The sequence below is a fragment of the Mus musculus genome, chromosome 10 (assembly GCF_000001635.26).
Source record: "Mus musculus strain C57BL/6J chromosome 10, GRCm38.p6 C57BL/6J".
NCBI classification, from domain to species: domain Eukaryota; kingdom Metazoa; phylum Chordata; class Mammalia; order Rodentia; family Muridae; genus Mus; species Mus musculus.
The window spans coordinates 28,571,939-28,594,831 of NC_000076.6; the positions used below are offsets into that span (position 1 = coordinate 28,571,939).

Sequence of the window (22,893 nt, forward strand, 5' to 3'; positions counted from 1 at the left end):
GTTACATGCTGGTGCCTTGCTATAATATTATTTTATGGTTTATTGGGCAGAACTTTATTCTAAATAAAACTTGTTTTGCAACTCTGTTACGATCCCAGTATATTTTAGCTAAATACAGTTCAATTTTATTGTTTCCTTTTCTTGTTTGTATATTATACACAAAATGCATCTCTGCAGGTTGTAGATATCTCATTTGAAATAGAAAACTGAAGTGCTTATTAAACTTTGAAATACAATTCCATGACACGTTCTGGATTATTATGACTTACCAAGAAGTCAAAATCAGCTGAGTGCGCGGGTGCAAACCTGTCATCACAATAGCTTGTAGTCAGTTGTAGATGGATCTCTTTGAGTTTGATGCCAGCCCGTTATGCTGATATGTAGTAAGTTCCAGGCCAGTCAGGACTAATAAGACCCTGAAGACTCTGTCCTCCCCCACCATCTCCTCCCCCAAAAAAGGAGAGATAATTTTTTGGTATTTATAGTAGAATGATGTACACTTATTACATCCCTGGTCAGAGACTCCTGCCCGCATGTTCCACACACACTGTCTGTACTGAGCTGCCCATACCAAATACAGACAAATCTTAACAAATTTCACAGAAACCTACTTAACTCTATCATGCCATCAATATTATTTTCAACTCACCTGTGGCATGTTGGCCATTGAGAGCAGACAACAAGCAGATCGATCTTTATCAAGAAGAATTCATTGAAACAATATTAAATCTCTATGAACAACTTTTGCACACTAAGAACCACTAGAATTTTTGTTCAAGAAAAAGTACAGTTTTGAAAACTTTTTCCCTATATATGTGTGTACTTAAGTCATGTGTGTGTAAATTTCATTTTATCAGCACACACAAAATAGTTCCTGCAGATTCCTGGACATGTTACAGAACTAAAATATTACCAAAAAGAATATGACTTAACTTCAGCAGGACTTTGATTTGAGCACACATGCATTGTCCAGCTCTAACATTGGCATGGTCTGCTCCTTTTTACCTTCCTGTTTTCTGGTTCTAATATGTCTTTGTCCGTTTGTAATGCGGTGTGTTGTACTTTTGAATGATGCAATAAGAATTCATGTTTTTTTTAATAGAATTTTACCAAGAGTGAATGATGTAAAACTTATATGAAGGCATAAACATGTTAGTGAAACTAAACTAAATCTCCAGGGTTATTCTTCAGCAAACAAAATTCAATTATACAAATTCTAATCAGAGCTTCTAAAATACTTAAGCCTGCTGTCTGTTCACACTTCACATAACGTAGGTTCGAGAAGTGGACCCTGTGTTCACTACTCAGTTCTGTTCCTTTTTATTATAACCTAATCTTGAGAGGGGCTTTTCTTCCCCTTTTTTATGCCTTCATTTATTTATTTCTGATACCAATGTAAAATGATAAACAATTTGCTTTCCTACTTTAGGGCTACCAGAGACCAAGCCACTACATTGCAACTCAAGGTAAAATTTTGTCTTTCAAATGCTATATTTACACTTATTTATATTAAATATTATTTTTATAGTTATTATTATCCAGGAGTTAATCTCTTTTGTAGTCTTGTATTTTAAAAAAAGTAAGCGCTTACTCATTTGTATAGTACCAACACTTGTTCAAAACCTAGGAAAACTTAATCTTGATTCTCTTTTAAATTAAAATCCTGTGATGATTTTGTGATTTGATCTTCGATGATCAGGTATCTCAGTCCACTAGACAGTAGTTTTGGGAAAAAGCATTACTTTTGATGAACAAGAAGTGAGCACTCTTCCCACCTTGGGTAGCTGTCATCTTGTAACCAATTTTGTCAGCCTGAAGAGCAGTAAGACCCAAGACCCATAGTGATGATGAGATATTGTACTGTCATCCAGCAATTTTTGACAAATTGTAACTGAAACAGAATGTAGTCAAGTCTATTTCTTATGGGAAAGAAAAGCAAAGAAGCTTGGTCCTACCATGCTGCACCGAGAAATGAAAGAATCCAAACAAGCAAACAAATTGGTAGTTCTCAGAATGTCTGCTGGCCATCCACAGAACGTGCATGACTGCTTAAAGAGGAAAGGAAAACGGCATGCTTCTCTTTTACTCAGCTTTTGCTTTGCTTTGCTTTGCTTTGCTTTGCTTTGCTTTGCTTTGCTTTGCTTTGCTTTGCTTTGCTTTGCTTTGCTTTGGTTTTTTCCTCCTTTGGTACTGAGGACAGAACCCAGGGCCATGAACTTGCTAGGCAAATGCTACTGGGGAGCTAAATCTATTTCCTGACATTTGCTCTTTTAACACAGGTCATTTTATTGATATTTAGCCTTTTGTTTTAGTAATTGGATTTAATTGAATATTCTTTACTGTGAGAAATCTGTAAAACTGCATGATGCATATACCAGTAGTTCTACATGGGTGATAGACAGCACATGCCTTTGCAGCTAGGTAATAATATAGAATAATAGTAATAATAATAATTAATAATAGTAATAATAGGATGTAAGGACATTACTTTGTTTACTTTTAATCATACACTATTCATAAATGATGGACATTTGGTTAATTGGCAATGTCTTCTCACAGTGTCCTGAGAGTTCTGTTTTCCACATATACATACAAGTACAGTAGAGTACCATAGTGGCAGGGATAAACACCTTAGAAAGTATGATACCATTTTATGAATTGCTACTTCTAGAAGACAAATTGAAAGAAAAATTGGTACGTGTCTATGTTTTTTGTGTAGCATATTTTCCAATATAAACTGAAATGAAGTAGTTCTAGTTGTAGTGTAAAGAGAATTTTATCTTTTTTAGCTTGTTTCATGAACACTACTTTTTATGTATTGCAAACTTTGTATTACCTATAAAATATCTATGCTAACATAGGATGAAAAATTGTTTACAGGCCCAGTTCATGAAACCGTATATGATTTTTGGAGGATGGTGTGGCAAGAGCAGTCTGCCTGTATTGTGATGGTCACTAATTTAGTGGAAGTTGGCCGGGTAAGAGAAAACTTTATTTATTTATTTATTTATTTATTTATTTATCCATTTATTTATTCATGTATGTATGTATGTATTTATTTATTTACATGTATGAGTATTCTTGAGAATAATAATCAACTGTCTTGGAAAAGATCATCCAGTAGTTTAATAATATTTCATAGACAGAACATCTTGATTGAATGCTCCTAAGTGAGCTTTCAATGACTGAAAAATATTTGATTTCTCATTGAATAATAAGATAATCTTTAATTTTTAAAAATAATTTCTGAGACCGGTATACACAAATGCTCCCCCCTTCTCCAATTCTTTCCTTGAACCCAGCCACCAAACTCATAATCTCCTCTTTATTTATGATTGTTGCACGTTTATACAACCCACAGAGTCCATATGCTATTGCTTGTATATGCCTATGCGTAGGGGAGGCCACTTGGGATTGGACCACTTATGAGGGAACTTTTGGAGGAAACTAAGATAAACTTGAATTTTATACTGACATGTAACTGAACTATTAGACTTAACATTTTTTTGAAAGTGCACAGTCTGTTTCTTGTGTATCATTTTCTCAGCTGTGTTTGAACTAAGGACTAAATTTTTCATTGGAATGAAGTTGTCTTGACTACCGTGTATGTGTTCAAATTAATCTGCAGCTATGCATTCTTCTCATCACTAGGTGAAATGCTATAAATATTGGCCTGATGATACTGAGGTTTATGGTGACTTCAAAGTCACCTGCGTAGAAATGGAGCCACTTGCTGAGTATGTCGTTAGGACATTCACCTTGGAAAGGGTAAGCATTCAAACTTCTATTGAAAGTATTGAAGCTTTCAGAAAAACCACTGCAAGGTTTTGCTTTGATTACTATGAAATCTATGTACCTATCTATTTATTAATCTACAAATTCATTTCTTTTTGTTGTTGTTGTTTTTGTTTTGAGACAGGGTCTCAATGTGTAGTGTAGTTCTGGCTATCCTTGAACTCACTCTGTAATTCTAGCTGGCCTCAAGCTCACAGAGATCTACCTGCCTCTGCCTCCCAAGTGCTGGAATTAAAGGTGTGGGTCACTAAACCTAGCAATCTATAAATTCTTATTTAAGAGTTAAAGTTTTGGACATATACTAAAATCCCTGTCCTTGTTGGAGGAGTCCTCAGATGCAAGGATATTGATATTATTATATATAATATATGTAAACAGATTATATAGCGGCAGAGCACGGTGATAGAATACCCTTCGGAAACTAGAATAGAAGATATTGCTAAAATGCAAAGGGAAATGTTTCACAAAATTAAAGGGCTAAGGGGAAGAACATATTTTAAATGGCATATGGACCACACCTTTAATTCCAGCACTTGGAAGTGAGGTGTAAGGGTATGTAAGAGGAAGGTGCTCCTGAAAGAGATGAGTCATGCTGGAGCCCTAAGGCTTACAGTTTCTCTTCTGAGATTCATGGATCAGATGTCAGAGATAGGTAACTCAGGGGAAACGAAAGATGCAGGATAAACGAATCACAGAACAAGACACTGAAGCCTGATGGCCAGCCCAGTGATTTTCTTTTGACTTATGCCACTGGAGGCTTTAAAGCTCAGGATACACCATTTTGTTGCTTTGATTTGATTTCATTAATTGATTTTCTCTTGATATTCTCATTGCTAAAATGCATTCTAATTACTCTCACCTCTCTTCTTTTTTTATACTCATATAATTTTTGGTCATGTTGTGACCCACTGAGTTTAAGAAGGTGAGCTAAAGAAGCAAAAGAGGGTATATACTTTTAAGAGATGGGCATAGGTCCAGATATAGCTCTCTCTTGTGAGACTATGCCGGGGCCTAGCAAACACAGAAGTGGATGATCACAGTCAGCTATTGGATGGGTCACACGACCCCCAATGGAGGAGCTAGAGAAATTACCCAAGGAGCTAAAGGGAACTGCAACCCTATAGGTGGAACAACATTATGAACTAACCAGTACCCGGGAGCTCTTGTCTTTAGCTTCATATGTATCAAAAGATGGCCTAGTCGGCCATCACTGCAAAGAGAGGCCCATTGGACTTGCAAACTTTATATGCCCCAGTACAGGGGAACGCCAGGGCCAAAAAGGGGGAGTGGGTGGGTAGGGGATTGGGGGCGGGGGTATGGGGGACCTTTGGGATAGCATTGAAAATGTAAATGAGGAAAATACCTAATTAAAAAAAAAGTTTAAAAAAAAAAAGAAGCAAAAGAGGGTATACACTCTTAAGAGATGGGCATAGGTCCAGAACCATGGCTACTACAGAAGTGATTAATGGATAGTAGAACAGAAAAACGTATAAACAAAGGCACACACAAATCTATGAATTTCGGTAACATCAATTTGTAATGTTAATGTAAATGAAAATCACTAGAACCTGTGAAGACAGGCAACTATAAACTGTCTACTGAGAATGGTCAATGAATATGGATATAACGTTTTGTATTTTCAAATGAACAAGAAGTATTACAAAGGGTCCTCATTGATTGTGTATGATCATTTAGATATGGAATTTGTTAATGATCAGAGTTAAAAATACTTTAAGCCTCTGCAAATCAGTATAGAAGTTTAACTATGGGATTTTAAAAAAAAGTTTAGGTATTTGGTGCATTTATCTATTATATGAGTCTATCCTTAAGAATGTATTTACAGGCAATATCTAATTTATATTGATGAAAAAATTCTAGATAACTGGAAACATGATGTGGCAGAGAAATGGTCAAACGTTAGAAATCCAGAGAATTTTGTAGTTGAGAATTTCTTTTAAAGAATGGGTGTGGCCATTCTTTTAGCCAGAGAAGACCATTAAAGTCTACAAAATGTATTTGAAAATAATAATTTAGAAAAAAGGCAAGCTATATATTAAGGTGGAACACCAAGCAGAAAAAATACCATTAAAGTCTGGTTGCTTAAAAAGATCAATAAAATATCTAAATAACTAAGGGAAACACAGTGACAAATTTCCAAACATTGTTTGAGGAATATTGTATTAGAAAGCATGCGAAGTTTGTAACTAGAATTACATTTGCTGTTAGAAAAGTTACTTTATTAAACCAATCTGAAGGTGGCGGAGAAGAATGTTTACAAAATCCTCAGGCAGGTGATGGTTCAATAAAAATACCACAGCCTATAGCAGAGACAGGAGAGGAAAGGGGAACTTCCAGACAGAGATAGTAACTATGGGAAGAATTGGAGGTGAGTGATCGATTTCACTCAAAAATATGAAAGATTTTAAGAAATACTGAATCTAGTCGTGAAGTAAGAAAATACCTGAACTATTATATTTTTCTAAGAGCATGAAGACATTTAAATTAAGGGAAGACATGGAGCATAGGAGTGAAGTTATGTAATTCCATTAATTGTTTCATGAATTTAATGTATTATACTTAAAGACATTTGACTTCCTGAATGGAAAAGTGACCTCCCAATAACTATGGAGTGCTTGGAGTGGAAAGGGGAATATGTATTATAATAAACTAATATAGAGGCTGTTGGCACAGTGATTAGTAAAGTAAGGTGATAGACATTTGCCCTAGCATTCAATATTTTTGCAAATCTTAGCAAATTAGTAAAAGAAATGTTGTATAACAAATGTTATATTTTTCTTTTTATTTTATTTATGTATGTGAATGTTTTGCTTTCATGTATCCCTGTGTACCATAGGCATGTTTAGTGTGCCCACGGAGGCCATAAAAAGCCATGGATGCTCTGGTACTGGAGTTACAGATGGTCAGGGTTGGCATGTGGGTGCTGGAAACCACACCCAGGTTCTCTAGAAGTAAAGCCAGAGCTCTTAACTGCTGAACTGTTTCCTCACCCGCAGTTCTATAGATGTTTTTAAAACCAAAATTATTTTAATAGAAGCTTTTCTACCAAGTTTTTAAAAAAACTAATATTTACTTAAATTACTAAATCAACACAAAATTCACATTTTCTTTTTTAACAATCTATAGAAAATATATGAAAAGGGCTTCCATAATGACAGAACACTCGACACTGTCTTTGTCTATATTTAGCAAGACACGTTTCTAAATAGGAAAAAACAGTAAAATACATCAAATGCCATAAAATAAGATATAAATGACCAAACACTCATGTCTCTGTGTATGGGTTACAAGAGATTAATGTCACACTAGTTACGCCTAATTCTAAACAGAACGCCACTGGAGTCTTTCAACTGTTTTTCTTGTTATCTAAACTAAAGGCAGTGCTTTTGGAAGAAAGGCACATATCTAGTCATTAGTCTGAATTTTATTTATTAATTAATTACTCCTTGGGATTGATCACATGGCCTTGTCCACATTAGTGTTCTACCACTGAACTCCTTCCTAAGCTACACAAGAAACTTTTTAAATAAAAGACTCCTGGGGGATGTTTACTACCAGATGGGAAAACCAGCTTTTACAAGGCAGCCTCGCACATGTCAGATGAGTAGAGAGAGTGCCAGCATAACCCATGAAACCACTCTGCTAAAGTAGTTAGTATAGAGGATGTGAAATATATCAAAAATGTGATTTTTCCCATTTTTGTGATTTCAGGATGACTTTTGAGGAATTAATATTGAAAGGAATTACAACACACAATCACTAGCTGCTGAGATTTTGATAACACTTGTTTCTGTAAGATAGACTCTGAAGATAAACTGCCATTCTTAAATTGATTTATTTAGTTCCTGTTTTTGCTTTTTCTGATTGACCAAGTAAGATTAATATCTCCACCAGTAGCTCACAGTAAAGTTAGATTGATATAGATTTTTTTGTTTGTTTGTACAAATACAGATCCTTCAGCATAAATTTTTCCGTGTTATATTTACAGTGCCAATGCTTCCTCAAACCTAAGGATTGCTTATAAACCAGGAGAGGGCGTGTCGGCACCTTGACACGGTTCTCTTAGATTAACCTGATAGAAGAGAGAATGGCAGTGGACGGGTCACTTCCTTCATTGTGCTGTTACTCTAGAGAATACTTTATGAGCCAAATTACTTCACAAAGCTGAGAAACATGATTTATCCAGAGAACAGTTTAGCTGCCTGTATATTTTCACAAACCAATCTAGTGTCTCACTGTGCTGGAAAATCCCTACATGCTAGGCTTCAAAACCATTTTCAACATGGATAAGCAAGGTTTGGAAATCTCTCCTTGAGAAGTCAGTACACCAGCTCAAGGAAACTTTCCCCTTTCTTTCTTATCCCTCCCCCAGCCCCCAAATAATTTCATGTGATATCACTCCTAGTAAGAAGCAAGCTATCAAAGGCAAATACAAATTACCCAGAGAACCAAACAAAACTTTCTTTCATGCCAGTTCTCTGACAATAAAGGTTAAGTTTGCAGGCCCTGTTAGACTAGTATCCTTAAAATAAAATCAGTAAATATTAATTTTTTTCATGGCCACTAAAATCTAGTAGCCATTGCGTACTTGGTGATTTTCTATGGATCGCTTCTAAAACACTCTTTTTTATCTTTGTACAGAGGGGCTATAATGAAATCCGTGAAGTCAAACAGTTCCACTTCACTGGCTGGCCTGACCATGGTGTTCCATACCACGCAACAGGGCTCCTGTCATTTATCCGGAGAGTCAAGCTATCTAACCCTCCCAGTGCTGGGCCCATTGTCGTACACTGCAGGTGAGCAACATTCCCAACTTTAAACGAGCATCCAAACAGGACTTAAAGGTGCAAAAGCTAAATGTTGCTCACGAGGTTTGTACTTGCCTATACTACAGATGATGTAGAACAGAAATAAAAGTTGGCTGTGGGTAGCATATAAGCTAAGAATAGACAGAGTCCATACATTCAACCTAGTGTATGTCACCTGCAAATACAAGCATAGAAAGTGCCTTTCAGTGGCAACATATGTGTTGGGAGGCTTTATCATTTTTGAAAATTCCATACTGTATAGATTGGTAAGTTGTTTGTGTTTTTTTAATTTTTTCTTTTTGTTTGTTTGTTTGCCAATTCACTTAGTCTCCACTGGAATCCCAGCTTTTAAAGCTAAACTTGAGCCATATGCCATTAGGAAATGGCCTAAATTGCAAGAATTGGAGATATAAAACAGGTGCATAACTTTTTCTTTTTTAAAACATTATCCATTAGAGGACCTTAAAACCACATTGATATGAGTCTGCAAATATATGCCAAAACCTGAATAGTAAATCCAGATTTCTTCTGATTAAAAAGTTATATATATATATATATATATATAAGCAACCTGAGACATTAAAAGTGAGAGACAAGGATCATTTTGAAATAGGGCCAGAAAAACAAGTACAGCTTCTAAAAAGCTGCTGGGAACGGATGCACACCAGTCTCAGATCGTGCTCTTTTCAAGCTGCTGCATACATAGAACTTCAGCATCTTTCTTTCTATTTGTAAAACCCAACCCATTCAGAATTTCAATGCCCTTTAATAATAATAATAATAAATAATAAATAATAATACAATGAAACAAAGGGAAGAGAAACATCCCGTAATGATCAAACACTGGACACATCTTAAAGGGGAAAAAAAGTCATTTCAGTCCTCCAGAGATCTGATGTACTCTCCTCAATTACTTACCTGTCACAGACACTGGGAACAGTGATTGAGAAGAAAGTATAAGGGAAAGGAATAGCGATACAGAACATTTCTTTGGCTAACATTCTAAGAGAGAAGCAAGTGTAAGACAGGTGACTGTCTTTGAACAGCAAGGAAACAATGCCCTTAGCCCAGTTAACCATTTAAAAATGAGGTACCTACATGTTTAATGCAGAGACTTTTTGATTCATCAGGCGTTTATGTTTTCTCAAGAATTGCTTGCTTGATGTATGCTCAGGAATTCTATCCCCAGAAAGAGAAGTTCCTTATTTCTACCTACATGGTCATCTCTGCATGACTGGAAAAGAAACTGGCTAGACAGTGGATCCCGCACCACTCTCCCCTGTCTGACACCGCCCCACAATTGTGGTGCCTATCTTATTGTCTGTGAAGCTGTAGAGACTTTTACAAAGGCTAAAATATTCAAAGCATGTTATGATTCTGCTATATAAATGGAACAAAAGAGTGGCTATCAGGCTAAAGAGGTGGCTCAGTAGTTAAGCACACTGGCTGCTCCTGCGGAAGACTCGAGTTCAATGTTCAGAACCCACGTGGCAGCTCACAACTGTCTGCAACTCCAGTCTCAGGGGTCCAGTGCCCACTTCTGATGTCCTAAAGTACCACTCACATGAATGGTAAACATATATACATACAGCCTAAACATTCATTCAAGTGAAAACACTGAAGTATGTAGAGTACAATTTTTTTGTATTCTACACCTTCCCATATTCTATATGTAAGTATCCATTAAAATGTATTTTTAAATTTTTATTAAACTAATAAAATTTATGTTAAAATTTACAACTCAGTATTGGCATCTTTAAGTCATCAAAATAATTTATATAGTTAAATACCTCTTAAATATACATGATATCTTCTGAAGCTAAAAGTAATATGCACTCAACTAGTTTTTAAAATATATTTGGAACATTAAATTCGATAGAAGTAGAAAATAATCTCTTGTGAATTCCTCGATGAAAGGACATCGTGACAAGTTCCTGATTAGACCGAAATCATTCCATCTCCAAGGGAGAATACTCAGAATAAATTTGGCTTCATAGAATGAATTCTGTAGTGTTCATTCTGTTTCTATTTTGTGGAATAATTTGAGGAGTATTGGTATTAGGTCTTCTTGGAAAGTCTGATAGAATTCTGCACTAAACCCATCTAGTCCTAGGCTTTTTTTTTTTTTTTTTTTTTTTGATTGGGAGACTTTTAGTTTAGATGGTTTATCTGATCCTGATTTAACTTAGGTATCTGTTTAGAAAATTGACCATTTCATTCAGATTTTTTCAGTTTTGTTGAATATAGGTTTTTGTAGTAGAATCTGATGATTTTTTTTAATTTCCTCAGTTTCGGTTGTTATACTTCCCTTTTCGTTTCTGATTTTGTTAATTTGGATACTGTCTCTTTTAGTGTGGCTAAGGGTTTGTCTATCTTGTTGATTTTCTCAAAGAACCAGCTCCTGGTTCTGTTGATTCTTTGTATAGGTCTTTTTGTTTCTACTTGGTTGATTTCAGCCCTGAATTCCATTATTTCCTGCCTTCTACTCCTTGTGGGTGTATCTGCTTCTTTTTGTTCTAGAGCTAACAGGTGTGCTGTTAAGCTGGTAGTGTATGCCTGCTCCAATTTCTTTTTGGTGGCAGTCAGAGCTATGAGTTTTGCTCTTAACACTGCTTTCATTGTGTCCCATAAGTTTGGGTATGTTGTGCCTTTATTTTCATTAAATTCTAAAAAGTCTTTAATTTCTTTATTTCTTCCTTGACCAAGTTATTTTTGAGTAGGACATTGTTCGGCTTCCATGTGTGTGTGGACTTTCTTTTGTTTTGTTGTTATTGAACACCAGTCTTAGTCCATGTTGATCTGAGAGGATGAATGGGATTATTTCAACTTCTTGTATCTGTTGAGGCTTGCTTTGTGACTGATTATATGATCAATTTTGGAGATCATACCATGAGGTTCTGTGAAGAAGGTATATTCTTCTGTTTTCAGATGAAATGCTCTATAGATATCTGTTAAATTCATTTGATCGATAACTTCTGTTAGTTTCGCTCTGTCTCTCTTTAGTTTGTATTTCCATGACTGTCCATTGCTGAGAGTGAGGTGTTGAAGTCTGCCACCATTATTGTGTGAGGTACAATAGGTACTTTGAGCTTTAGTAGTTTCTTTTATGAATGTGGGTGCCCTTGCATTTGGAGCATAGATGTTCAGAATTGAATGCACTTCTTGGTAGAGTTTTCCTTTGATGAGTATGAAGTAACCTCCTTATTCTTTTTGATAACTTTTGGTTGAAAGTCGATTTTATCTGATATTAGAAGGTCTCCTCCAGCTTGTTTCAGACTGTTTGCTTGGAAAATTGTTTTCCAGTCCTTTACTCTGAGGTAGTGTCTATCTTTGACACTGAGGTACGGTTCCTGTATGCAGCACATGTTGGGTCCTATTTACATATTCAGTCTGTTAGCCTTTTTCTTTTTATTGAGGAATTGAGTCCATTGAAGTTAAGAGATATTAAGGAATAGTGACTGTTGCCTCCTGTTATTTTTGATGTTATTTTTATGTTTGTGTCACTATCTTCTTTAAGGTTTGTTGAAAGAAGATTACTTTCTTGCTTTTTCTAGGATGTAGTTTCCCTCCTTTGGTTGTAATTTTCCATCTATTCTTTGTAGGGCTGGATTTGTGGAAAGATATTGTGTAAATTTGTTTTTGTTATGGAATACTTTGGTTTCACCATCTATGATAATTGTGACTTTTGCTGGGTATAGTAGCCTGGGCTGGCATTTGTATTCCCTTAGGGTCTGTATAATATCTACCCAGCAACTTCTAGATTTCATAGTCTCTGGTGAGAAGTCTGGTGTAATTCTGATAGGTCTGCCTTTATATGTTGTCTGCCTTGGTTTCTGTTGCTTATGTTCTTGCCCTTGCCTGTTACCATCTGGTTATCTCTCGTGTTAGCTGGTCTTACTGTCTCTGACTGTGGCTTGTTCCTCCTGCAAGACTGTGTATCAGTACTCCTAGATCAGTTCACTCCATTAGGAGTTTGGGTGCAGGGTCAGCTCAGCGGTGCAGACGAAACCAGAAAGATCCTGTCCCCAGCTGTTCCTTGGTTTTGTTGTCCTGATGGCTCTGAGTGGGTCCCTCTTGGGCCAGGAATTTGAGCAGAAGTGTTGGCCTTACCTATGCTCACAGATGTGTCTGCACTTCTGGGAGACTAGCTCTTTTCTGATGGTATTTGGGTATGGAACTCTGTGACACAGGATCAGCTCTGGGCACAGATGGAAAACGGAAGGCTGTAATACAAATTTTTAAAGGCATATCGCTATGATGTGAGTGGTCATACATCCTCTGTACTTCACAGTGTACTCTGGTAGATAGCAAATATTCTCTCTCTCTCTCTCTCTCTCTCTCTCTCTCTCTCTCTCTCTCCCCCTCTCTCTCCCCCCCCCCCTCTCTCTCTCTTTTTTTCAGAAGAGCAGAGGGGGCTCTTCTTTTCTGGTAGCATGATTCTCTTAACCAACCTTCTGCTTTGGCTTTTCCTGTGAACTATGGCTCACCATATGTCCCATTGAAAGACTTTGGGATCAATGACCTTGATGGTTGCATGACCCTTACTGAGCTGGGAAGGCTCCTCCTGCTGTTGGACAGCTAAAGACAGGCATGTGAAGGAAATTCAATATGGAGTTAGATTTTGTAGGTAGCTTGATCCCACCACTGTTTGAATCCCATGAGTGTGAAATTATAAAATATTATAAAATTATAACATTTATAATATGTTATAATATATAATTTATAACAAAAAGCAAAGTCTATGTGATAGAGGTATGAAACTTGAGCAATATGCAGACATTATGTTCAGTGTAGAAATAATTTTCAATGCTTGTTGCAATATAAGTACATGCAAAATCAGACACTGTGTATGAAGTTGTTCATTAGTATGTTTTCCTGTGGCATATAGAATTATATGTTTGCATTTCATTAAGTCATTTTGATGACGTGTGACTCAAAATACAATAGAACCTCAACCTTGCAAAGACAAACGTGTTCTCATGCTTCTTTCAATTTCTCAGTGCTGGTGCTGGGCGCACAGGCTGTTACATTGTTATTGACATAATGCTGGACATGGCTGAAAGAGAGGGTGTGGTTGACATCTACAACTGTGTGAAAGCCTTACGATCTCGGCGCATTAATATGGTACAGACAGAGGTAAACTGATTTGCCCTTAATACATTTTTCTTGTTTTGTTTTGGTTTTACTGTTGTGTCTACCATATACCAAATGGGACATATTTTTAATATATAATCAACCTTAACACATTAAATCATATAGAAAAACTTTGGTATCTTAATTTAATAGTTCCATTTCAGTATATTCTCTGTCTTCTCTAAACTTTATTAAACTCATATGAAATTGTCTCTCTTTCCTTTTGATAGGAACAGTACATTTTTATTCATGATGCCATTTTAGAAGCCTGCTTATGTGGAGAAACTGCCATCCCTGTGTGTGAATTTAAAGCTGCATATTTTGATATGATTCGAATAGACTCTCAGACTAACTCCTCTCATCTCAAAGATGAATTTCAGGTGCAGACTGCTTCTAAGGTTTCTATGAAAGTCTTTCCAATTTGTACTGGGCACTAATAACTCTTAGAAAAAGTCTTTCAAGTTAAATGTGTAACCTTTGACTCTTCTGAAACTATAACATTTGTGTTTTTCACTACATACATTATGAATTAATTTTTTATTAATGCATTGATATCTGCTATATCCTGACAGGCAAAATGAGTTCATTGTCTGAAAAGAATATTAGAAAAAGATACTATAGATTTCAAGTCTGGTTATGATTTGAGTGTTTATAATTTCTTTATTTCTCAAATAGAGTCTCAATATTTTGACCTTCATTGGCATGTTCTATGTATGATAAGCATCAAATAATAATAATATCAGGAATTTGTATCAAACATTGTTGTGCTCACTGCCTTTATACATCCCTCAGTATGGAAGAAAATGAGTTCACACGTAGCTCCAGGAAACTGCTATTTAGATTCTTGATGTAGTGTTCTAACATGACAAAATGTGATTGTAAATGGTAGCTTCCTCTTTGAAGGTCATCATTACCATTGTGGATCATCATGAATTTTCTTTGACTGTGCAGTGAGTTTAATGTGTAGCTGTGTGGTTTTGCTATTCCTTCCTTTTGAGGAGAGACACGTGAATAAAAGGTGTCTGCTGACTGCCTAGCTTCACAAGCTTCATTAGCTTAACTAAAGAGTCTATCAGCCTGTCACAGAGGCAACTGCCTTGGCCTTCAAGTGCCAAATCCCTCACCTTCCACTTGGCTTCCCAAACACTTGGTGGATTTGTGTTATGTGATTAAATGGGTCACTATCTTCTAACCTCTGTTCCCTTTCCTCTTTAGACTCTGAATTCGGTCACCCCTCGACTACAAGCTGAAGACTGCAGCATAGCCTGCCTGCCAAGGAACCATGACAAGAACCGTTTCATGGATATGCTCCCACCTGACAGATGTCTGCCTTTTTTAATTACAATTGATGGGGAGAGCAGTAACTACATCAATGCTGCTCTTATGGATGTAAGAGACTGACTCTTTGTTTGTGAAAAATGCCCTTAAAATCTACAGAACTCAACTGGACACTGGCTACTTTTTTTTTTTAATTTGGAATTATAAAACAGATTAGAAAGGATAACTGAAAATTGTCAATGAAATACAAATGGAAAAGGATTTTAGGCTGTATCTCCAGGGATTCTTAGCAACTATAACATATATAGGTTTATTGTAGATTTGAGATTGATAGTTACAGTATCCATATAGAAAAAAATCATGTTATATATTTCATCTTAATTGTTTTAAGATTTAAATTAATTTCATCTAAATTGAGTTAAGAGAAATTGGCACTTTATTTTTTTTAACAGTAAGAACACATTTTAAAATCACAGAATGCCACAATCTAACCCAATTGTGGATTTTTTAATTTGGAAATAGTTATCTGTGATGCTCGTTGTTCCAGTAATTTAAAAGTAACGAGTTTTATTATTAGCTGAGACTATTTAGAAATAACTAAGGAAGACATGAGCAATATCATATTAACAAACCTACCATCAAGAAAGAATTATTTTGACTTGCTGCATTGCTAATACTTACAGGTTCTCCTGCGTGCATCCCATGTGACAGTTGTCCATAAACAGAACAACAGGGACAGGTTTACAATTCTCTCATCAACCATCTTGCATTGGTTATCTCGGGAAGAAGCTAGAAAGCTATTAGGAATCAGAATCCTTTAAGGCAATTTATTATTTTCATTCCTGTTTCATTTTCATCTACGAAACTCTAGCAAGGAAAATATAGGAAAGGAGTCTTTTTTTTCTCCTGACTATTATGAGGTTTTCTAAGTTGCTACCCCTTTTCTGTTTTTTTTTTTTTAAAGACAGGGTCTCATGTATTCCATAAGACTTGTAACATTCTGTGTAGTGTCTCCACCTCTCCAGTGCTTAGGATACTAGGCATGTACCACCATACCCAAGTACTTGTTGGGTTTTGGAAAATTAATGTCAATAAATGTATAGCCTAGTAACAATGTGCAGCATCCTATGGTCTCCTGCAAAGACTATGCTTACATGGTTTTTTGCTTTCTTTTGTGCTACAGAACCTAATAATCTGAAAGCAGGCTCTCACTGAAACTAATCCCAACCTTGATGTACCCTGAAACATGCCAGTATAGCTTTAATTCGATATATTTGTATTTTAGTATAGGTCATGACTGACAGATTGCCCAGGCCAGATAAACATTGCTTTAACAACTACAGAAAGTAGATACCACACTGAGAACATGTTGATGTTCTCACAGCATAATAACTGTACAATTTTGAGGTACCTGTGGTTTTTCTTTTATTGAAGAAGAAATGAATCTTGTAACTTTATTTACACACACACTTGTAGAAATGAAATACATATGGACAAAGCAGAGATGTTTTGCTGATTTTTCTTGCAGCCTTCAGAAACTCATTACCTTTGGGAAATTGAAACTGTCATGGACGGTCTTTCCCTCAGGGAGTTCACCCATCTCTCCCTCTGGGTGTGTCCTACGTTAACATTTGTCCGTGAGATAAAACTGGGAGGGATTCAAACACTTTGACAACCTTAAACTCTGTCATTTACTGGTTCCATTACATTCTGGAACCAGTATGTCCTGTAGCTTAGGCAACATTCCGGTTCCATACCTATGTAATGTTGCTACCACTACTTGGTCCTACAATGGAGTACACTGAATCTGTTTGTACAACTGACTGTGAATTTTATTCATTTTTTCAGACTTTTATAAATAATAACAATGAAAATATGATCATGTCTACATCCCTTCCCCCTTCCTGACTATGCATTTTATGTTCTTGTATTTCTCAAGTATCCCATTTTTCCACAGAGCTATAGGCAGCCAGCAGCTTTCATCGTCACACAATACCCACTGCCAAACACTGTGAAAGACTTCTGGAGATTAGTATATGATTACGGATGTACCTCCATCGTGATGCTAAATGAAGTGGACCTGTCTCAGGTTGGTAGACATACATTGACAATGTGCTTTTGGATACAACCTAGCAGAATAATAATACGATATCATTTCCTACTTTATAAGGACTCTAATTCCCTTCCCAGAGTTAAAAAAAAAAAAGAAAGAAAGAAAGAAAGAAAGAAAGAAAGAAAGAAAGAAAGAAAGAAAAACTCTCTTATCTTTTCTTTCCAAACACACCTAGGGCTGCCCACAGTACTGGCCAGAAGAAGGAATGCTGCGATATGGTCCTATCCAAGTGGAATGTATGTCTTGTTCAATGGACTGTGATGTGATCAATCGAATTTTTAGAATATGCAACCTAACGAGAGTAAGTCTCTCTCTCTCTCTCTCTCTCTCTCTCTCTCTCTCTCTCTCTCTCTCTTACGAGTATGAGTAAGTCTTTATTGGGGTCATTTTAACTAAGCTGATGCAGAGGAAGTAGGGATGTAATCATATCCAAACAACGGGAAAGGAAGAATTAATGAGCACCACACAACCCATACCAGAGCCCCTGGTCACCTTATGTCTTAGTTCCAGGACAGTATGTGTTCCAGACACAGGAACCTTGAAGTGCTGAAAGCTAGGTTTTCCTCTCAATGATTGCAATCACATGTCCCATTTTCAAATCTAGACTCAGGCAGTTTCTCAGTCATCTCTGATAGTCTCAGCCTGGTCCCACAGCACATGTGGCCTTAGGACAAGGATGAAGTCTCACCTTGTTAGTATTGACATCCAGACCAGAAAAACATACTAATGAAAAGTAAGAATAATCAGGATGACAGTAGCAGGGGACAGGATACACCATGCCAGCATCATAGGACACTTCCCAGTCACTGTTTCAGGACCCGTGTGCAATGGGAGAAGCCAGCCACAACTCTCCCACCCCCAGCGCCCCATCGACATATTCTTCCTTCCACCTCACTAAACACTACAGCATCTGGCTCTGTTCACTTCTGAAGGAGGAGTCAATGTTGCTAACTTTTGCTTTTTGTCAGCAGCTGAGTGGCAATTCTATCTGTCCCACAGCAATTTTTTGTTTTCCTGACAAGTTACATGCTTTGTACAATAGACTCTCTGAAAGTCTTTTTTAAAAACCAACTGACAAAAAAAAAAAAAAACAAATAAATCTACTAAAACTATTTAGCTTATGTAACTAGATAGTAACCAGAACTAAAAGAAAATAACCTTCTCAAAACAGCACTTCTAAAAGAGACAATTTCCTTGTTTTTAATGATATTGGTTCTCTTTATGTCTATGATTTTAAGTATGTCATTAGAACTGTCATATTTCTTATATTGAAAAAACTATCTGTATATCTTGCTAATTAGGCTATATGAACATAAGTAAGAATAGGATAAACTCATAACCAATTCCATCGTTCATTTCAGTGGAGGAAAAAAAGAATGAATTCAGTCATAATATCCATGCATAGTTTAGATTGTAATTTAAGTGGAATCTCATTATGTTTGCACATCTGTCTTAATATACTTCTAGTAATGTTATAACTAAGCAACTGTAGCTGCTCAACTCTAGAAGCAAAGCTTGTCTGTGAGTTGAGCTTTTTCTATGGAATGTATTCAGATTTGAAATCTGCATTGCTTTATTTTTTTTTCTCCAGAATATATATTGCTTTGGTTACGTCCCTGTATATATTGTGTCCTGGTGCTTATTAATCCAATTTTCATTCTCTCTTTCATTATTTGGTATCATTCACTGCATTGTGAGTTTAGTCTATCAGTGCAGTATTAGAGGAGATGAGGTACATAGCCTTTCTATGGGAGACTTAAGATCTAATACCTTGTGATCACTCACTCAGTGTGCTGTATGGTCCCCTCTGTATTTTCTCTTCAGGGTAATATGTCTTCCAGAAGCAGTGCTATTTTGAAAGTATCATGCAAAGTTCTTGCAACACACAGTTTAAGGCAAAAGGAGGAGGTCCCTTATCTCTAAAGAATGTATACCTTATCAGAGAAGGCTAGCAACGCATGAGTAACTTTACCAGTGTCTGTTTACTGACATGATGTACATGTCAGAGGAGAAGCACAGACTATAAATTGTTTCACTGGATGTTCAGACATAAGTGACCCGTAAAGATTTCTGTAAAATAAGAGTATTTAAGCAAAAAAATTGAAGAATTCGTAGGTATTATTTGAGTGTGGGATAGCTAGAGACAGAGAGCTTTCCAAGAACACTAAAGTTATGTGGCATTATGGGAAAGTCTGCAGGCAAACTGTGGTCAAATTAGCTATTCTACTTGACAGTTAAAAGAACACTATAGAAAGAAGTTCTCCAAACAAATGGGACATTCTCTTCAAAGTCCCCAAGGCAAATAGAAAAGAGGTAAATGAGCTTAAGAGAGACCAGTGTTTCCAACCTCAATGGCATGTTAGAGGGAAAAGAGGTGTGACAGTGGAAACGAACCAGATCATGAAAGGAGTTTTACATCCTGATAGACTAAGAGCATTACGAACTCATGAGGTCTAAGAACGACAAGATCACTTTCGAACTTCAGCAAAATCATGATGCCCGCAGTAAGAATAGATGGAAGGGAGGGTGGACCAACCTACTTCACAAGCATGCCAAGATATTTGTCTTCAAGGTGACTTTAGAGCCTATCAAGTTGGCAATCAGTATAAGCCATCTCAGGCAAATAAAAAGAACAAGTTGTGGGTTCTTGCTGTCATAGCTTGGAATGTTTCTGAAAAGGCACCACAATTACTAGACTCAGTCCAGTATAAGTTCCCTCTGTACTATAAATAGTGCATGTCTTTTACCATATGTTAAAGGATCTCATCCTGATGTTCATAAAATGCTGGTTTTCTCTACAGCCACAGGAGGGCTATCTGATGGTACAACAGTTCCAGTACCTAGGCTGGGCTTCTCATCGAGAAGTGCCTGGCTCCAAACGCTCGTTTTTGAAATTGATACTGCAGGTGGAAAAATGGCAAGAGGAATGTGAAGAAGGGGAAGGCCGGACAATCATCCACTGCTTGTGAGTAGGACAGGGCAGGGCAGGGCATCGTGGCCTTGCCATGCAGGGAGCCTCAGAACTCATTTCCTGGCTAGCCTTTGCTTTGTGTGTGTTTAAAAGATGTTCCTCAAATCCTGGCAGACAAAACTACCATAGCTCGTATTTCAAAATAGAACTCTAGTCTCAGAAATGAATATTTTACTATTAATTTTAGTTTTGTTTTCTGACTATTAAATCTAATAAGAGATGACTCAGTAGTTAGGAGCAGTGCCTACTTTCCTAGAGGATCTGAGTTTGATACCCAGGACCTAACTGGTGACTCACAACCCTCTCTTGACTCTAGTTCCAGGAGATCTGATGCTCACATCTGACCTCTGTGGGCAGTGCATGCGCTGGGTATACAGACAACATGGAGGAAAACATATCCACACAATAAAAATTATGCAGTTGTTTTATGGTTTAACTCTTTCAAGTACCTGTCTGGACAACTTCTGTTTCAGGCAAATGGTTAGGATCTCAACATCTCTACATTACAACAAATTATGCCTGTCACATATTCCTGCTCATAAGCTCCTGAGAGAACTTCATCCTCTAGTATCCTCCCCTCTTCCCTTCACACACAAATGTAGAGGAGAATCCAAAGAAATGGGAGAATTTTTAAAGATAAGTGTCCTTTCCCAGGAGAGTGTGATGGTGTGACACGTGATTCCCCCAAAGGTACTAAGCATGTCTTTGCTTTCAGGAATGGCGGTGGGCGCAGTGGCATGTTCTGTGCCATAGGCATTGTTGTGGAGATGGTGAAGCGGCAAAATGTGGTGGATGTTTTCCATGCAGTAAAGACGCTGAGGAACAGCAAGCCAAACATGGTGGAAGCCCCGGTGAGCCACAGAATCTTTCGAGGGTCTCAGTGACTACTCAGTCATATACCTACTGACTTGTGGGTCTTCACGCACATAGAGGAAATCAGTCAGATGTGCACATGAAACTTGCTGGGACGTTGTGACTAATAGGTAGAGTGTAGCTAGTCTGGCTTTGCCTGTATAAATGCATTCCCCATCACATAACCTGTTGGGTGAAGAAAATGGTCTCATGCGATTTGAGAAGTGAAATTTGTCCTCCTTATTATCAGTGAATTTGTGCTGTGCAGTAAATAGTTCTAGGAAAATAAATCTCACTAAAGTGTAGTCACTTTTTTGCTTGTTGAGGCATATTGAGTTAAGTCGCAGATATACTCATAGGTCACCTCAGAATCTTAGACACCTATTTTCTGTTTGTTCACTTACTTTGTTTTAATTGACTTATTTTGGTGTGTGTGTGTGTGCGTGTGTGGGTGTTGTTAGGTATGGAACCCAGGATCTCAAGCATGCTAGGCCAGGCATTCTACCACTGACCTATATAAACAGACCTGACGCCCAGTGTTTTTGAAAGAGCAACTGAAGTTTATAGCAGCTATTATCCATAATCCTTCCCCATCTAATCCGAATGTAAATTGTCAGTCTGTCCTTGCTGTCAGCTGAAAAGCTTTTATCAGCCTTACAGTACAGTGCATATAATGTGACAAAAGTTCTTCTAAGCTCACAAAGCCTCTAAAATAAGGACAAATGGGGATATGTGAGCAAGGCTTCATCTAAATGGAGCTGTGTACCAAGTAAGAAAGTTACTGCCTCTGTAACATGCTTGACTTGGGGGTTACACATAAGTACAAAGAGACTGGGAAGGAAGAGCAGCTGCAGCAATCATAGAAAAGAAAGGGAGAAAAGCCAGGGCATCACTGTTGCTTGCCCTACTTTATCAAGATGATGGGAGCAACGGAGGTGTGGGGCTGTGGGAGGGAGAGAGGAGGAAGCGGGGGGGGGGGGGGAGAGGGAAAGAGAGTGAGGGAGAGGGAAAGAGGGAGAGAGAGAGAGAGAGAGAGAGAGAGAGAGAGAGAGAAATTTAGTAAGCTCTTGGTGTTTTTACCACTTCCTGCTTGGGGTTGTTCACACAGGAAGTGCATTGTTTCCTGAGACAAACATCTAAAGACTTCGGTTTATGCTGTTTCACTCTGGCTAGTGGCAGCTAACTTCTCCCTTTCTCAAAGAGTGCTCTTAGGAGACTCCAACTGGGACCAGATAACGTCACCTTCTCTGGAATGCAGGCAGTTGAGAAGGACAGAGAGTATTGATTTGAGAATTTTTACATACAGACTGGACAGTAGATAGTTATCACTCTCTGGTTTCAAGATGTATAACCTGTGAAATATACTCTGCCTGAAACATTTCAAGTCACATGCCTTCAGAAGTAACATCTGTCTCCAAATTTGCCTTTGATATACCACCTTTTGACTTCTAAGTTTACAGTTGAATATTTGTTCTAGAACCTTCCCATGAGTTACTGTTTTCCTTTTTTATTTATGTCCCACAAATCTTGACAGAGTTGACAGAATGCACTGCTTAATCAACATCAATGATTAATAAAGTTTACTATGGTTTGGGCTGAGTTTGATATGGAAATGTAGATTTAAACAAAATTGAGAGGCACTGACTGGCTGCAAGCATTTTTTTTTTTTTATCTTTGGTGGGACTTCTCCCAGGAAGCTAATGTAGAGCATATTTACGTTGGTTGTCAGAGATTCTGGATATTTTAATATTTACTTTAAGTTCTGCACTAGTTCAGCCTGCCTAGATTTTACCTGCTTGGACTGGGCTGGGAACTGTCCAATGAATTATATAATATAAGTCATCATTTATAACAGTCTCTGGTCTTTTTAAACTTCTTGATAGTGGATTTTAAGTGACTACACTCAAAAGAAGTGTTATTTTAAC

At 37.2% G+C, this 22,893-nt stretch overlaps 1 protein-coding gene across 18 annotated transcripts in view; it reads left to right on the forward strand.

Moving 5' to 3' along the window:
• Ptprk (protein tyrosine phosphatase, receptor type, K) overlaps positions 1 to 22,893 on the forward strand; it is a 522,578-nt gene that overhangs the window by 497,119 nt on the left and 2,566 nt on the right. For all 18 annotated transcript variants that reach the window (NM_001359355.1, NM_008983.2, NM_001359356.1 and 15 more), the window contains 11 exons: positions 1,430 to 1,466; positions 2,881 to 2,978; positions 3,652 to 3,768; positions 8,455 to 8,609; positions 13,622 to 13,757; positions 13,985 to 14,134; positions 14,970 to 15,143; positions 16,990 to 17,121; positions 17,321 to 17,446; positions 19,947 to 20,110; positions 20,832 to 20,967. In NM_001359355.1, coding sequence (NP_001346284.1) covers positions 1,430 to 1,466; positions 2,881 to 2,978; positions 3,652 to 3,768; positions 8,455 to 8,609; positions 13,622 to 13,757; positions 13,985 to 14,134; positions 14,970 to 15,143; positions 16,990 to 17,121; positions 17,321 to 17,446; positions 19,947 to 20,110; positions 20,832 to 20,967 — 1,425 coding nt within the window. The remainder of the gene's footprint in view (positions 1 to 1,429; positions 1,467 to 2,880; positions 2,979 to 3,651; positions 3,769 to 8,454; positions 8,610 to 13,621; positions 13,758 to 13,984; positions 14,135 to 14,969; positions 15,144 to 16,989; positions 17,122 to 17,320; positions 17,447 to 19,946; positions 20,111 to 20,831; positions 20,968 to 22,893) is intronic.